Below are 18,236 nucleotides of genomic sequence, written 5' to 3' on the forward strand. Positions count from 1 at the left end.
AACCGTGTTGTACTAATAACCCATACAAATGCAAAAAAGCAGGTTTCTTTTAACAACAAAATCTACTGATTTGGAATAAACAGAAAGACATCATTGAAACAGTTGCCATGGTATCCACCAAATCATAATCACTGATCAAAATGCACAATTTTGAACCCTAGGAATCCAAAATAATTCTGGAAGTTAAGCACACTTGATAGAAGTTGAAGAGTCTAGATGATATCCAGAGAACTGGGAAATCAGTAAAATTTAATTTTCTTAACAAGTGGCAATTTCTTCTGTTATCAGAGTACAGATTATTCTCATATCTCTAATTTCAGAAGAGTTTGGCTGGTAATCACAACTTTGTGAAGAATTTATAAAGCTGGTGGAAAATATAGTAAGCAACTATTACCTGTTATCACTCGTCAAAGAGAAAGAATAGTCAGTCCTATTTTGAATTTCATTTTCTACCTATTTAAATATGTGTATATTTTCATCTACTTGAAAGGCATAGTGTCTCTATAGAGAGGGAAGGAGAGACAGACAGACAGGCACACATTCACACAAAGAGATCTTCTGTCTGCTGGTTCATTCCCCAAGTGCCCACAACTGCTTGGGCTGGGCCAGGTTGAAGCCAAGAACTCCATCTGGGTCTCTCACAGGGGTGGCAGGGGCCCAAACACTTGAGCCATCATCTGCTGTCTCCCAGGACGCATTAGCAGGAAGCTGGATCAGAAGAGTAGCTGGGAATCAAGCTGGTACTCTAACACGAGATGCGGTGTCCCCAGCGGCAGCTCAACCTGCTGCACTCAACACCTATCCCTATCCATTATTTTGTATGTCACAAAGCTAACCATTTAATCTTTCCCCTTTCTAAATCAGCATTTTAGCATGTACTTTTTTCTTCTATGCTCTGGACATAAGTAAATTAACTTGAAATTTTCTTGCGTTAATTACAATGTTTAAGAGCACAGGCTTTGGAAGTAAACTGAATAATACCTCTTAACTTTACCACTTAACAGTTAATGTGTCTTTCAGCAAATTAACTTCCCTGTGCCTTCTTTTCTAAAGTGTAATGAACAGTGTCTACCTTATAGAGTTGCTATAAAATTTCAGAACAATGCCTGAACACACTTAAGAATTCCACAAACATTAGTTCCAAGTTTTTACCTTTATTGAGATGCACTGTTTCATATTACATTTACCACATTGTTCAAAATAAACATTGTAAGAGAAATTAAAAAGCACTGGTATATGGAGTGGGTATTCAGCCCAGTGGCAAGACATCCATATCCCAAACTGGAGTTCCTGGGCTGGAGTTCTGGTTCTGATATTATGATATCATATTCTGATATTACGATATTATGATTCCTGCGTCCTGCTAAAGTGCACTCTAGGAGGTAGAAGATCACTGATAGCTCGAATAGTTGGTCCCTACCATGCATTTGGGAGACACGAAATGAATCCCTAGCTCCTGGCTTTGGCCTGGCCCAGACCTGCCTGCTGCTGTGATCTGGGCGAGTTTTTGACTGGATAGGAGCTCTGTCCATCTGTCTGTCTTTTCTCTTTCAAATAAACTTTTTTTTTTTGATAGGCAGAGTGGACAGTGAGAGAGAGAGACAGAGAGAAAGGTCTTCCATTTGCCGTTGGTTCACCCTCCAATGGCCACTGCGGCCGGCGCACCATGCTGATCCGAAGGCAGGAGCCAGGTGCTTCTCCTGGTCTCCCATGGGGTGCAGGGCCCAAGCACTTGGGCCATCCTCCACTGCACTCCCTGGACACAGCAGAGAGCTGGCCTGGAAGAGGGGCAACCGGGACAGAATCCGGCGCCCTGACCAGGATTAGAACCAGGTGTGCCAGCGCCGCAGGCGGAGGATTAGCCTATTGAGCTGCGGTGCCGGCCCAAATAAACTTTTTCTTTAAAGTGTTGGTATCAACATAAGGTACTGCCAAGAAAGGTAAATGGACTTTGCTGACAGTGTTCTCCAAATCACCAATTTAATTATGGTATTTATAACCTTAGTAGTATTAATGACCTCTTAAGATCTTGTGATGTTTATGACTTAATTCCTAATTAGAGAAGAAATTCTATTAGCTATAACTAGTTCCATCAACTGGTATCACATGGGCTATAATAGTTTTCTCTTTTAAGACAATGATGTTATTTGGCTCACTGAAAATTCTGAGGTAAGTGATAGGGTACAGGAGATTTTAGCATAATAATTCAGAAGTAGGGGTGTGTGTATCCACAGGAACAAAAGCTGGCACACCACTCACTCATTTTCTAGTGTTAACAGAAGACAGGTTCATCAGGTTTAATTAAAGGGCAAAGTGAGATACTGAATAGCAAACAATGGAATGTATGCTTCAGGAGAGAAAGACTTCTGTCCATTATTACAGGTCAGGACAGACAGCAGGCTTAATGAATAGGTGTTAGAAGAACTGCCCTTTTGATAAGCCACTTGCAACACCAGCGGCCCACACTGAAGTGGTGTGAGTGCTGGCTACTCCACTTCCAACCCAGCTTCCTGCTAATGTGTCCAGGAAGCAGCACAAGATGCTCTAAGAACTTAGGCCCCTGCTGTTCACGTGGAAGACTACAATGGAATTCTGGGCTCCTGATTTTAGCCTGATTCAGCCTCAGCTGTTACACCCATTTGCAGCATGAATCAGCAGATGGAAGATCTCTTTCTCTGTAACTCTGCCTTTTAAGTAGTGATAACAAACAAACAAACATTTATAAAAATAGGAGAGGGCATTTGGTATAGTGGTGAAGATGCCAGCATCCTATATTGTCAGTGACTGGGCTGAGTCCAGGTTCCACCACCTATACCAGTTTCCTATCAATGCGCACCCTGGAGGCAGCAGAACATGGCTCAAGTAATTGGGTCCTCGCCATCCATGTAGGAGACAAGGACTGAGTTCCTGGCTCCTGGTTTGGCTTGTTCTATCCCTAGCTTGCAGGCATTTGGAGAGTGAACCAGCAGATGATAGATTTCTGTCTCTGCCTTTCAAGTAAATAAAACGAATTTAAAAATTAATAAATCTAAGTTTACAAGTTAAGAATTAGACATCTAATATGATTAGCAATTAAATAGGTTCTTGGAAATATTTATTATTCATGGGAAATTATAGATAATATAGGTAAAACTGTGAGTTGTATAATATGAATTGATCATTGCCTAACGATATTTTTTAAACCTCTATTAACAACAATTAGTAGCAGTTCTGAGTATAATGTCTTTATGCTAATCAATTACTTAAAATAAGGTCATAGGTTCTATCTTAAGTTCTTTTTATAGAAATGTAGGGAACAAAGAAGCAAACTAAATTCTAAACTACTCACCAGGGTCGCTACTATTGGTTCTTAGCAGAGTGTCTGTGTCATTAATATGATGAATAAAATCTAAAAATTAAGGGGAGAAAACAGGTTAGTATACAAGAAAGTGTTTTATTTATAAATCTTTTGGTATCAACTGTATAGTGATATTAGCTGGTGCACTGAACCACGACTACTGCATCACTAACACAGCCTCACTGTCTAGTTTTCCTCACTGTCAGGAAGGATAAATGTCATTGGTTTCACAGTCCCACTTGGGAAAACTTTCATGATGAAAATTAAAAACAATCTATCCACAAGGCTGAATTAATGAACTAATGGCAATTAAGAGCCCTGAATGAAAGCAATGTACAATTTTTATCCTATACTCAACACTAATTTATATAAGTATAGTTAGATCTTACATAAACTGTGCAAGAAAAGGAAAATCCCTCAAAGGCTTTATAAAGCCAAAGTTGTATAGTAAGTGTTATGTTCATAAGAACCAGTGAGCTAGATTATGGAAGCAGCAAAGAAAAAGCATATGCAGATACCTGAGCATTCATATCATTCTATAGCGAATGCAAGAAGGGGTAGAGAAGGTGTCTTCTTGCTGGCCTGAGGGTGTTTACTGTGTTTTATTCAATATTTACCTTTTATAGTCTTAAGGTGGATTAATAAAAGTATTTGTTGTTGTGAAACTTAAATGAGATGGTAAAAGATGATAAGCTACATTTTAGGATCATAAAAGTAAAGTTAAATATGTGAATTATTCACCTTCACTATATACTTCTCAATATTGAATAAGAAAAGCAGTATATTAGCTCTTGCTTTTTATAATACTTCCAAGGGTTATTAGTGCTTCAAGATTGGAAATTATGAATCTTCATGTAATTTCTTGATGCCAAAGACTTACATCAGGCTAGTAAAAACTTGATTTTAAGTGTACTGGGTTAAATAGTGTCCCACCCAAAATTTTTATGTCCACCAGGAACCTCAGAATGTGGCTTTATTTGGAAATAGGTTACTGCAGATATAATCAAGTTAAGATGAGGTCACATTGGATTAGGGTGGGCCCCAAAAGCCAATGGCTGGTGTCTTTATAGGAAGAAGGAAATCTGGACCCAGATAACACAGAGGGAAGACAGGCATGAGAAAACAGAGGGAGAAACTGGAGTGATGCAGCTACTTGGCAAGGAATGCCAAAGTTGCTGGCAACTAACAGAGGCTGGAGGAGGCCAGGCAGGATTCCTGCCCAGGGCCTTCAGAAGTAGCAGGGACCTGGTGACATTCTGACTGGACTTCTAGTCTCCATAATTGTGAGAGGATGTTTTTCAGTTGTTTTAAGCCACCAGTTTATGGTGCTTTGTTTCAGCAGCCCTAGGAATCTATACACTAAGGCTCAAAGACAGCACGAGAGAGAAAAATCAGGGGTCAAGATCTCATATGATAAGATGAAAAAGTTCTAAATGAATTAACTCCCTATCCTCCAAAGACCAATTTCAATCCAGTAAAGAATAAAAAAAAAAAAAAAAAAAGCATGACTAATAAATTAATTGACATTGACCTTAAACTATAAGGATGGTTTATATGTTACAAATGCATTCATTTAATTTCCCAAATTAACAACTTAATGGAGAAAAATATGATTAAATCAATGTATACAGATTAAGTGCCTGAGAAAGTTTAACACACATTTATAAAAATACTTAAGTAAGTAACAGGCAGACTGTCTTTAATTCTATTTAATGGTGCAACAGAAGGTTTTCCTTAGGAACTGTAGAATGTTTACTAGCACTGCTCTGTGCAACTTTATACTTAAAAAAAGATACATAAGTAAAAGCTATTTAATGGTCAATATATTTAAGAAGGGACATTTATTGCCATTCCTTATGACAAGAAATGCAAATTAAAACCACATCCCAAGTGGCAAAACTTAAGTCGGATAGTTCTATCAGCATGGATATGGATGGGGAACAAAGGGAAGTTTCACAAACAGCTGGCAGGAGTATGAATGGCAAAAATATGATAAAAAACAATTCGGCAATTATCTGACTATCCTAAATTTCAGAAATGTTTCCTGTGCATACACAGCTTGGAGAAACTCTCCCACATGTATACAAGGAGATAAAACAAAGATGTTTAATAAAGCATTGCTAACAATAAAAAATAAACAAATTAAAGACTCATTAACAAAAGAACAGAGAGTGGAATAGTCATATCACTGAATACTATAAAGTAATTAAAATGAACTTTGTATTTCAATAAAATATTATCAAACAGAAACCAAGTCACAAAATCATTTGTAAAGATGAAAAAACATGCAAAAACAATACTATCTGTTGCTCATATGTTTATGTAGTAGAAGTAAAAAACATGCACAAGACTTTTAATAAACATCAAAGTTAGGGAAGAAGAAAAACGAGATTGAGAACGAGCACATATGAGACTTCAATTACATGAGTAATATTTTATTTTGGTAAGAATGTAGACATAATGTAAATATGGTAAAATGTTAAGATGCTACATTAAAGCCTACACATTGATATTTATATTAGCTTCTATATTTTTTGGTAGTTTGAAACATCTCCTAATTTTTTATACAATAAAAATGCTTAGTAATAAGAGTTTAATCAAAATGGTAATCTTAAGGTTTAAAATAAAAATAGAATCCCTCCCCCCCAACACTCAAAGGAAATTTAGCTGTTGTGATTATTTTAGAAATTAATCTGAAATTTGATTTTTCATACAAGTCCATATTTTAAATACATAGGTTTTATTTAAAGCAAACTATACATATTACAAACTTCAGGCCTATAAGTTATCAGGAAAAAAAATTGGAACCTTATGCAACAGAAAATGAACTTCCTCTATCCAAATTAAAAATATTACAAAATGGTTTGAATTTTGTAGCTGACTTGGGTAGATTACAATTCTGTGATATATAAATAATATACTTATCACATAAATCTCATTATTCTACTGTTTTGTAATTTTAGATCCTATGTTGAAAAGTTGACTGAAATATTTTTCCTTTTCCCTAGAGTCTACACATCAAATTCTTTACCAATAAATACCAATGACTTTTATACACTTGTCTGTTACAGTGCTAAAATTCTGTGAAACAATGCTTAAAACATCTGAATTACAGAAATATTTTAATTAGATATTTTGAATATTATTTATTTAAAAATTAATATTTGGAAATGAATATGCACATTATATTTGAGATCACAACCACAGGCAGCCACTGCATCAAGCATGTTTTCCAGAATTACATATTTTTGCCTCTACTTCTTCCCCACTTTATTTATCCCACTCCTAGAACTAAAGGCTGGAACATCGCAGCAGTAACTGTATTTGAAAGTAATTGTGTTTAAAGCATATAACAGGAATACTTACTAAAAATAAACTTTCCAGTATTAAAAAGAAAATTAGACATAAGCACCCAATAAACTATCATTGCTCCAATGAGGGACACCAAGGAGAAAATGAGACTCGACCACTGCCCAAAGGAGCCAAAATAGTGTCTGCAGACATCTGGATATTCCCACGTGGTGGTGTCCAGTGAAGCTAGAGAAAAATAAAGAGAAAAATAAAACTAGATGTTGAGCATAATACATTCCATAGTCCTCATCTGTGTTCTCCAACTTAACTCAAACTACTTAGTAAAAGATTATGGGTATTCTACCACTTGATATTAGAAAGTATCAAGATATAATAGCAATTTAAATACAAAGAACACAGATAAGGGAAATGTAGATCAATAAAATAGCACAGATAATTTAAGAAATAGATTTCAGCATCATAACGTTTTATAACTAACAAAAGCAAGTGGTAAGTCAATGCTAGACAAACTCATCAGTACGGGACAGAAACTATTACTTAATATTTGGCATATTCAGACAACAATATGGAGGCAAGTTTTCTTCAGCCTCACTTTATACCAAATGCCAATTAAATTTCAGGTAAATGAGTTAAAAATTACAAAATTTAATAGCAGAAAAGTTAGAAAACACAATGCAGAAATCAAACTGAAGGACTGTCCTTTAGAAATTATGATGAAAAGACAGATTTAAAAAAAAGCTCTTACAATATGGAAGTCATTCAAATACTGAGTGGGAAAGAAATTTTTGAGAAATAAAAAAATCTAAGGCCTACATTGCATAAGGAGTTCAGCAGTTTACCAAGGTACTTGTGGATAAATGGGAAAGGGATAGGAATAAATAACACAGCTTAAGAAAAACATAGCAACATTAAACATTGCAAGCATTAAACAAAACAAAATGAAGATGGGAACACATCTAATAAAGGCAAGCTTCAAAAAAGCAGTCTAAATTATTCACAGCTGATACTACTAGAAATCAGTATAATTCTAAAATTGCTATTATCATTGTAATTATAACGACTGCTTTTCAAAACTATAGAAATTTAATAAAAGAATATAAAAAGTATATATAAAAAATTTTAGAAGAGTATCATTTAGAATAGCATGAGCTAGACATGAACTTAAATATACAACGGTACAGCAATTATTAAGCAAAAACAATGGAACCATAATGTGGAATTGTATACAATCATTAAGACATAAAAATGGTAAGCGTAAAAACATAAAATATATTAAGTGATAAAGTTGAAGACAAAACTAATACATTATTATACACTATTATAACTCTATAAAACATACCTAAATAATGGGAATTTATACAGAATGAAACCACAAAGGAACAAAAATATTTGCTCTTCTATGATGAGGTTCAACATTCAATAAAAATTAAGAATATAGATAAGCATAACCTATAAAAATTAGTTTAATTGTCAAAGTATAATTTTATAGTTTGTTACTCTATAATCCTATGTTCTGAACTGCTTTAAGATAACTGTTACATTTGATGAATATACAGAAACTATTATCTCAAGCAAATATGGCAGCTAATATACAACAAAAACAAAGCAGGGATGAAGTCTGAGAAGCTGAGAACAGTAGAACATGATAATTTACACCTAGACAAAGAACATAAGGAGCATATCACTATTAAGAATTGTTTCAGGGGCCGGTGCTATGGCGCAGCTGGTGAAGCTGCCACCTGCAACGCCAGCATCCCACATCGGCACCGGTTCAAGCTCCGGCTGCTCCACTTCTGATCCAGCTCTCTGCTATGGCCTGGGAAAGCAGCAGAAGATGGCCCAGGTCCTTGGGCCCCAGCACCCACGTGGGAGACCCAGAAGAAGCTCCAGGCTGCTAGCTTTGGATCAGTTCATCTCTGGTCATTGTAGCCATTTGGGAAGTGAACCAGTGGATGGAAGATCTGTCTCTCCTTCTCTATGTCACTCCCTCTCTCTGTAACTCTGCCTTTCAAATAAATAAATAAATCTTAAGAAAAAGAAAAAGAATTGTTTCAAAGACTCTTCCAGTTTCATGCTGGAGGCAAGAGAAAAGTACATGTGTACTCCCTAAATGGCATACCGTGTAAGTATTACAATAGCACTGTTCTACCATCATTCTAGCAGAGGCTGGGTTTTCTATAATAGTAATAGTAATAGTAATAATAATAATAATAATAATAATAATAATAATAATAAAAACAATCAGAAAGGGAAAGGGGCCTTCATTGTGGTGCAGCAGGTTAAGCCACTGCTTGTGCTGCCAGCATCCCACATTAGAGTGAGGGTTCGAGTCCTGGCTGCTCTGCTTCCAATCTATCTTCCCACTAATGTGCCTCAGAAGGCAGCTGATGATAGCCCAACTGCTTGGGCTCCAGCAACCCATGTAGATCTAGATGGAGTTCCTGGATGTTGCAGTTATTTGATGAGTGAATCAAATGATAGGACAAGCTCACTCTCTGTCTCTCCCTCTCTTTCTGTTGCTCTGCCTTTCAAATAAATAATCTTTTTTTTTTTTAAATAAATACATCTTTAAAACAGAGAGTATATTTTATTTTAGTGAAGTTACTTTTAGTCAGCTTATAAATGCTCAGTGAAGACTGAATACTGAGGAACACAGAATAAAACTACTTACAGACACAGTATACAAAAAATTTCTTAATGAATGACAATTATCTTCTCAATTAGGAATTATAAAACTAATCAACTAATGTTTCAATCAAAAAGTTTTACCATGATTTTTTTTAAAGATTTATTTATTTGAAAGACAGAGTTACAGAGAGAGGTAGAGACAGAGAGAGAGGTCTTTCATCTGCTGATTCACTCTCCAGATGGTTGCAACGGCAGGAGCTATGCCAAACTGAAGCCAGGAGCTTTTTCCAGGTCTCCCATGCCGGTGCAGGGGCCCAAGGACCTGGGCCATCTTCTGCTGCCTTCCCAGACCATAGCAGAGAGCTGGATTGGAAGAGGAGCAGCTGGGACTAGAACCGGTGCTCATATAGGATGCTGGCGCTTCAGGCTAGGGCTTTAACCTGATGCGCCACAGCACCGGCCCTGGTTTTATCATAATCTTTAAATAAGGTCTTTAACAGATCTGGTTTTTTCCACAAATTAGTTTGAATATGGACCCAACTTGGAGGGGGCACGTGGCTTTTTCAAAACGTCTTTTTGATTAATTATCTATCAGATAATTATAATTTTCTATCAAAAAACTTTCTGATCATGATATATAACTCTGTGATACATTTCTTTTTTTAAAAAAAATTTTACATATTCCATATTGGTTAGGAAAATCTCCTCAACTGCTAGGTTTTATGTACAATTTCTTAAATCTTTTTCTGAGCTTTTTACAGTTTTTATTTAAAGACACTTAAGTCTTTAAATGATCTGGAATAGATTTTTGTATAAGGTGCCCCAATTTTTTCCCTCAAATGGATAATCAGTTGCATGGGCATCTAATACTGCATAATATATTAAGTTTATATTCTATGTATTATAATTGATATATTCCATGGCTATTTGGCTACTCCTAACATAGCACCTTTCTATTTTATTACAGTGACTTTATAGTATGTTTTACTATTTGCTAAGATTTATTCCAACATTACCTTTTCTTTTTTATAATTTATTTTCCTCTACTTGGGCATTCATTTGTCCATATTAACTTTAAGGTTACTTTAATCCAAGTCCAAACTGAGTTTCATTGAAAGGACACTGAACTTATGTATCTCCCATTTTTATATTATCTTCTGAAGAACATAGTTATTTTTCCCCACTTGTTCAGTTCTTATTCTTTGTCTTTAGATATAATTTTATCTTTTTCTTCATGCAGATGTCTTGTCCTCTTGCTAAATTTATTTCTAATCCCTTAGAGTTTACTGCTACTGTGAATGGAGTATTTTTTTCTGTTTCGTAGTTCTGGTCATTGACTCTTTTTTTAAAAAAATATTTAAAAGAGAGAGAGAGGGGCCAGTGCTGTGGCACAGCGGGTTAATGCTCTGGCCTGCAGTGCTGGCATCATATGGGCGCCTGGTCAAGATCCGGCGGCTCCTCTTCCGATCCAGCTCTCTGCTGTGGCCCGGGAAAGCAGCAGAAGATAGCCCAAGTCCTTGGGCTCCTGCACCTGCATGGGAGACCTAGAAGAAGCTCCTGGCTCCTGGCTTCGGATCGGCACAGCTCTGGCTGTTGCGGCCAATTGGGGAGAGAACCTCTCTCTCTCTCTCTCTCTCTCTCTCTGTAACTCTTTCAAATAAATAAATAAATCTTAAAAAAAAGAGAGAGAGAGAGAGAGAAAGTCTTCCATCCACTGGTTCACTCTCCAAATGGACATAATGGCAGGGCTTGGCCAGGCTGAAGCCAGGAGCCTGGAGCTTCCTCTGGGTCTCCTACGTAGGTGAAAAGGCCCAAGCACATGGGCCATCTTCCGCTGCCTTCTCAGGTGCATTATCGGGGAGCTGTATGAGAGTGGAGCAGCTAGGACTCGAATTGGCACCCATATAGAATACCAGGGCGGCAGGTGGTATTTTAACCTCTAGTGCCACAAGCTGGTGCCGGTTATTGTCTCTAAATGCAGCTGGAGCTGTGCCGATCCAAAGCCAGGAGCCAGGAGCTTCTTCTGGGTCTCCCACAGGGGTACAGGGCCCCAAGGATCTGGGCTATCCTCCACTGCTTTCCTAGGTCATTAGCAGGGAGCTGGATTGGAAGTGGAGCAGCCAGGACTTGAACTGGCACCCATATGGGATGCCAGCATTGTAGGCGGAGGCTTAGCCACAGCACCAGCCCCTTTATATTTTGCAATTTTTTCCATAATATTTAAATTTGTGCTGAAGTCTTAGTTGCATTTTTAATGTCTATTGATATAATTATGGATTTTTCATTTGTTAATGTAGTGTTAGATTTCTTGATAATTACTATAGAATAAACCTTATTTTAGACATAGGATATTATTCTTTTGATATACTGCTGAATTTGATACAATGTTTTATTTATATTTCAAAGGGTATCTCCACTTTTAATAAAATTATTTTTATTTGTTTGAAAGGCAGAAGGGGCTGGTGCTGTGGCGCAGTGGGTTAACCCCCTGACCTGCGGTGCTGGCATCCCATATGGTTGCCGGTTCAAGAGCTGGCTGCTCCACTTCCGATCCAGCTCTCTGCTATGGCTTGGGAAAGAAGTAGAAGATGGCCCAAGTCCTTGGTCCCCTGCCCCAGTGTGGGAGACCCAGAGGAGACTCCTGGCTCCTGGCTTCGGATCAGTGCAGCTCCGGCCATTGTGGCCAACTGGGGAGTGAATAAGCGATGGAAGACCTCTCTCTCTCTCTCTCTCTCTCTGCCTCTCCTTCTCTCTGTGTGTAACTCTGACTTTCAAATAAATAAATAAATCTTAAAAAAAAAAAAAAAGAAAGGCAGAGAAAAGAGAGAGAAACAGAGATTTCCCATTTGCTGGTTCACTCCCTAAATGCCCACAACAGTTAGGTGTGGACAAGGCCAAAACCAAGAGCTGGGAGCTCCCGCATAGGTGGCAGGCACCCACGTACTTGAGTCATTACTGCTACCTCCCAATGGTGCTCTTTAGCAAGAAGCACTGGGGAGGAAATAGAGCTAGGATTCAAATTCAGGTAAATTGGTTAAGTGATGCATGCACCCCAAGAGGAGATTAAAACACTGCATGAAACACTCACTTCTAGGGCTGGCTGGCATTGTGATGCAGCGGGTTAACCAATCTATGTCTTGGCTGTTTTGCTTCCAATCCAGTTTCCTGCTAATGTGCCTGGGAGGGCAGTGGAAGATGGCATAACTATTTGGATCCCTGTCCCCCTATTTGGGAGACCAGGAGGGAGCTCCTGGTTCCTGGCTTTGGCCTGGCCCATCCCTGGCTGTTGCAGCCATTTGGGGAGTGAACCAGCAGATACATGAAAGAGTCTCTCTCTCTCTTGCTCCGCTTTACAAATAAATAAATCTATCTATAAAAATAGTCTATCTCCAATGTTTTATAAAGAAGTTTTCTATCTATATATATCTTTTTCTTTGGTACTGTCAGGCTCTATATTAGGGTTATGTTCACTTTGTAAGATGAATCGATGACAGTTCCTTTTTTTAAATAGTATGGGAAAGCTTAAGTACTAAGAAGAGTTATCTGTTTAACAGTTCTACAGAGAATTTAGTAGAAGCTGTCTTTTCTAAGAAATCCTGCATTAGACAGGATACACATTTACTATATATGTTTATTTTTTAAAACCTACAATTGCTTACTTCTTTTATTTATTTATTTATTTATTTATTTAAAAGTCGGATTTACACAGAGAGAAGGAGAGGCAGAGAGAGAGAGAGACAGACAGACAGACAGAGAGGTCTTCTATCCGTTGGTTGATTCCAGCCAGATCTTGAACTGGCACCCATATGGGATGCCGGCACTGCAGGCGGCGGCTTTACCCGCTATACCACAGTGCCGGCGCCTACTTTATGTTTAAAGAGGTCTTCCAAATTTAGTCAAATTTTGCTTTTAAGAAAACCAAAGGCAGACTGGCGCCACGGCTCAACAGGCTAATCCTCCGCCTAGCGGCGCTGGCACACCGGGTTCTAGTCCCGGTTGGGGCGCCAGATTCTGTCCCGGTTGCCCCTCTTCCAGGCCAGCTCTCTGCTGTGGCCAGGGAGTGCAGTGGAGGATGGCCCAAGTGTTTGGGCCCTGCACCCCATGGGAGAGCAGGATAAGTACCTGGCTCTTGCCTTCGGATCAGTGCGGTGCGCCGGCCACAGCGCGCCAGCCGTGGCAGCCATTGAAGGGTGAACCAATGGCAAAAGGAAGACCTTTCTCTCTGTCTCTCTCTCTCACTGTCCACTCTGGCTATTAAAAAAAAAAAAAAAGAAAGAAAGAAAAAGAAAACCAAAGGCTAAATAAGCACTCTATGTCATTTAGGAATCAGAATGAATCTTTTTTAAAGACTTTTAACTAAGATTTGTTTAATATGAAGAAGAAAATTTCTTAAGACAAAAAACTCTGGCGGCAAAGCCTGGTATGTTGATTCATCCTTTTTTTTTTTTTTTTTTTTTTTTTTTTTTTTTTTTTTTTTTGACAGGCAGAGTGGACAGTGAGAGAGAGAGACAGAGAGAAAGGTCTTCCTTTGCCGTTGGTTCACCCTCCAATGGCCGCCGCGGCCGGCGCGCTGCGGCCGGCGCACCGCGCTGATCCGATGGCAGGAGCCAGGAGCCAGGTGCTTTTCCTGGTCTCCCATGGGGTGCAGGGCCCAAGCACTTGGGCCATCCTCCACTGCACTCCCTGGCCACAGCAGAGAGCTGGCCTGGAAGAGGGGCAACCGGGACAGAATCCGGCGCCCCAACCGGGACTAGAACCCGGTGTGCCGGCGCCGCAAGGCGGAGGATTAGCCTAGTGAGCCGTGGCGCCGGCCTAATTCATCCTTGCTAAAACCCAATGACATCTATTTAGGTCTGAAACTATCTTTCCCTGATGTATAATTTATACAGATGTAGAGGTAACGTGTTTACACAACTTTAGGAACTCACTACAATGGGCTGGCATCCATATGGGTGCCAGTTTGACTTCCAGCTGTTCCATTTCTGATCCAGCTCCTTGCTAATGTGCTTGGGAAAGCAGCAGAAGATGTCCAAGTCCTTGGGCCCCTGCACCCATGTGGGAGGCCTGAAGGAAGCTCCCAGTTCCTGGCTTCAGCCTGGCCCAGCCCTGGTGGTTGGAGTCATTTGGGGAGTCAAACAGCAGATGCAAGATTCTCTCTCTCTCTGACTTTCATATAAATAAAAACAAATCTTAAAAAAAAGAACTCACCAAAAAAAGAACTGCTTTTATTTTCATATTTTTCTAGTTACAATTTCTACTTCTAAGAGATTCCAACATTTAGGTCTTCTGGTATGGATAGGTGAAAACAAGTCACCCTGAACTAATAAGAAATCATAAAATTTTCTGTTTAGTTCTGGCAATGGCCTCATTATAAAAATATAAATTTTTTCTTTTCTTATGAGGAGATTAGCACCAGTTTGAATGCATTCTGCAAAGATCTCTCAGATTCTAAATTTCAAAAGTGGCCACTACTGCATTAACAGATCAGTTCAGCCAAAGCTGTAAATTAGAGAAGTAAATCTTTAGGCACAAATTCAATAGCTGACACACATGTGGAATACACATATACCCCAATGGGAAGTAATTATTAATACCTATATCACTAATCTATTTTCACTATGTCAAGTTCTTACATATCATAGTCCGTGATTTCACTACTCTGTAGCAGCAATAAAGTGTTAAAACACCCATCAGCATGATGACACACATTCCGGTAGTAAATCCAGCCTGTTTAAAAATAAAAACATAGCACAACAAATATCATCATATAAGAAAAAACTCACAGGCAACCGTATTATGTCATCTTAAGCAACCACAATAAAAAACCCAACAATCAATGAAAAATTAAACATAATTATTTTTTCTTTAATGAATTTTATGTATTTATTATAAATCTGTTATAAAAGTTAAAATACAAGGAGAAAAAAACTCAGGAAAAAGTATACTGAAAAATTGTATTACCTGTTTTATGCCCCAAGGAATACTTAGTATAGATGTTCCCATCATGGTATTCCAAATCATAAAACTGAAAACACAAAGTAGTTAGCAGTTAAAATAATGGAGGCTGACTCTTCAAAAATTTTAATTAGGACAAAAATTAAAACAATTAGTAATTTTCATTCACAAACAGCTTAAATCATGCTCCACAAAGCAGTTTTACTCACATGGTTACTAAACTGGTGTTTTTACCATGTCCTTCAGAGTAACTTTGAAGTTTATAAGCGGAACCCAAGGGACTATATACATAACACTCTTCTGGAGCTGGAACTACATGATCTGGGGCAATCTGTTACAAAAGAAACAGAGAAATGTCCACATCGGTAAAAATGTGCAAAACAGAGTACTTTCAATACCTCAGAATCCCTGACTCTAGACAGTCCTAAAAACTATGAACAAATAAACAGTATGAATCCCTGATGAGTGAATTAAAACTGTTTTCAAGTATAGTGGGAGATCTAAAGGAACAGGAGTTTAAGAGTTACTAACACAACACACTGTTCTTCTGATAAGAAATTGAATTCCTAGAAAATGCAACTGTCAAAATATTTTTCTCTCCACTTTCATGAGAAAGGAGAAAGAGCCAACAAAGACCAAGATTAAGGAAATCTAGATAGATGAGATTCTGGCTTTAGGAGAGGGGAGTTTCAAGAATGAAGGGATCACTGAATTCCTATATGAGGGTGGTTTTAGAAGACATGGGGGGGCACTCACACTGTAAAGAACTGAGGTGTCAATAGAAGGGAAAGGAAATATTTAAGTAAGTATTTAAGTATGAATTAAGTAAAACAGAAGGAAAGAGGGGCTGAAGACAAAACAGAGAGAGAATGATTAAACAGGATACTTAATAGCTCCCAACCTATTCCCCCATATATGTCTTCCTAATTCACCTTCTTGTTTTGGAGTGGAGGGAAAAAACTAGTTTCCTGATGGAATTCGGTCAACCTTCTTGAGAATAAGTAGTCCTTACAAGCTGACTGGTATAAATCAACAATCTTTTATATTTAGCTCCCACTTCAAATTCTAGAACTTTATGCTAGGTTTCGTGTTCAAGAGAAAAATAATATACAGCCTCTAACTTCAAAAAGTTTCTTTTTTTTTTTTTTTTTTAATTTGACAGGTAGAGTCACAGTGAGAGAGAGAAACAGAGAGAAAGGTCTTCCTTCCGTTGGTTCACCCCCCAAATGGCCGCTATAGACAGCGCTGCACCGATCCGAAGCCAGGAGCCAGGTGCTTCTTCCTGGTCTCCCATGCAGGTGCAGGGCCCAAACATTTGGGCCATCTTCCGCTGCCTTCCCGGGCCACAGTAGAGAGCTGGACTGGAAGAGGAGCAACTGGGACAGAATCCGGTGCCCATATGGGATGCTGGCACCGCAGGCAGAGGACTAGCCAAGTGAGTCATGGTGCTGGTCCCTTCAAGAAGTTTCAATTCCAGGTGGCGGACATGTGAAGCAATTAGAAAAGCCTACAAGGGGCCAGCGCCATGGCTCACTAGGTTAATCCTCTGCCTGTGGTGCTGGGATCCCATATGGGCACCAGGTTCTAGTCCCGGTTGCTCCTCTTCTAGTCCAGCTCTCTGCTGTGGTCTGGGAAGGCAGTGGAGGATGGCCCAAGTCCTCGGGCCCTACACCCGCATGGGAGAACAGGAGAAGCACCTGGCTCCTGGCTTCGGATCGGTGTGGTGCGCCAGCCGCAGCGGCCATTGTGGGGTGAACCAACAGAAATGGAAGACCTTTCTCTCTGTCTCTCTCTCTCTCACTGTCCACTCTGCCTCACAAAAAAGAAAAAAAAAAAAAAGAAAAAAAAAAAAAAAGGACATGGAACAATAGGATATAGCTAGGTACTAAAAAAATAGTAACAAATTCAACTCTTTTTATACATATGACTGGTTGGTTCTTGTAAGTGAAAAATGTCTGAAGTCAATGTGGGATGGGGCTTTGGAAACAACTATTTTCTAAAGATACAAAGGCATATATAGGAATGGGTCTGTTCCCTTCTCTTTACCCAGAATCCTTTAGGTCTGGCTTCTGCTATTTTCTGCCTTGAATGAAAAAAAAATCAAAAGAACAGGATCATGTCTATTTCAGGCAGGAGAAATACCACTGCAGCTTATAAAGCAAATTCAGAAAAAGTGAAAAGTTGAAAGTCATTTGGGGCAGCATTAGAAGACAAGAAGTGACATATTCTTAGGAAATACAGAAAAAAACTGAAGAGTTAGATCTCCTATGGCAGTGGTCTAGTCTAGGGCAGTGTTTTCCATCCAGAATGTCCCTATGACTCACACCAGGAATCTTGTTAACATTTAGATTTTGATTCAGTAGGTCTGAAGTGAGGCCTGAAATACTGACTTTCAATTAAATACTCAGTAATGCTGATGCTGCTGTAAAGTGCAGGCTCCATTTTTATTAGTAAGAATCTAGAAGATGTTGGCAGCCAAATAATTGTCTTTCCTTCTCCATTCTATTATAAAGATGTTAAGATAAAAAAGAACTCTTTAAAAAAGATTTATTTAATTAATTGAAAGGCAGAGTTACAGAGAGACAGAAAAAGAGGTCTTCCATCTGCTGGTTAACTCCCCAAATGGCCACAACGGCCAGAGCTGGCTGATCCAAAGACAGAAGCCAGGAGTTTCTTCCAGACCTCCCACATGGGGTACAGGGGTCCAAGCAATTGGACCATTTTCCACCGCTTTCCTAGGCCGTTAGCACAGAGCTGGATCAGAAGATGAGTAGCTGGGACACGAACCAGTGCCCATATGAGATGCAGCACTGCAGGGGAAGGCTTAGCCTACTACACACACCACAGCGCTGGCCCCAGAACATTTTTATAAATAAAAAAGCTTGGGGTGATGTTGTTGCAATTAGGGTAAGCCACCACCACATGGGATGCCCCCATCCCTTAAATTCTGGTTCCTCTGTTTCTGATTTAGCTTCCTGCTAATACATCCTGGGAGGCCAGGGGG

At 38.9% G+C, this 18,236-nt stretch overlaps 1 protein-coding gene across 3 annotated transcripts in view; it reads right to left on the reverse strand.

Annotated features, from left to right (window-relative positions):
- SLC38A9 (solute carrier family 38 member 9) overlaps positions 1-18,236 on the reverse strand; it is a 101,994-nt gene that overhangs the window by 45,205 nt on the left and 38,553 nt on the right. For all 3 annotated transcript variants that reach the window (XR_517789.5, XM_002714039.6, XM_089312796.1), the window contains exons 4-8: positions 15,442-15,563; positions 15,239-15,302; positions 14,911-15,004; positions 6,704-6,874; positions 3,329-3,388 (exon numbers count right to left, since the gene is read on the reverse strand). Coding sequence is in view for 2 of the 3 variants with exons in the window: in XM_002714039.6 (XP_002714085.1) it covers positions 3,329-3,388; positions 6,704-6,874; positions 14,911-15,004; positions 15,239-15,302; positions 15,442-15,563 (511 nt within the window). In the remaining variant the exon portion in view is untranslated. The remainder of the gene's footprint in view (positions 1-3,328; positions 3,389-6,703; positions 6,875-14,910; positions 15,005-15,238; positions 15,303-15,441; positions 15,564-18,236) is intronic.

Source organism: Oryctolagus cuniculus, chromosome 14, assembly GCF_051225735.1.
Source record: "Oryctolagus cuniculus isolate XC-2025 breed Fujian yellow rabbit chromosome 14, ASM5122573v1, whole genome shotgun sequence".
Classification (NCBI taxonomy): Eukaryota; Metazoa; Chordata; class Mammalia; order Lagomorpha; family Leporidae; genus Oryctolagus; species Oryctolagus cuniculus.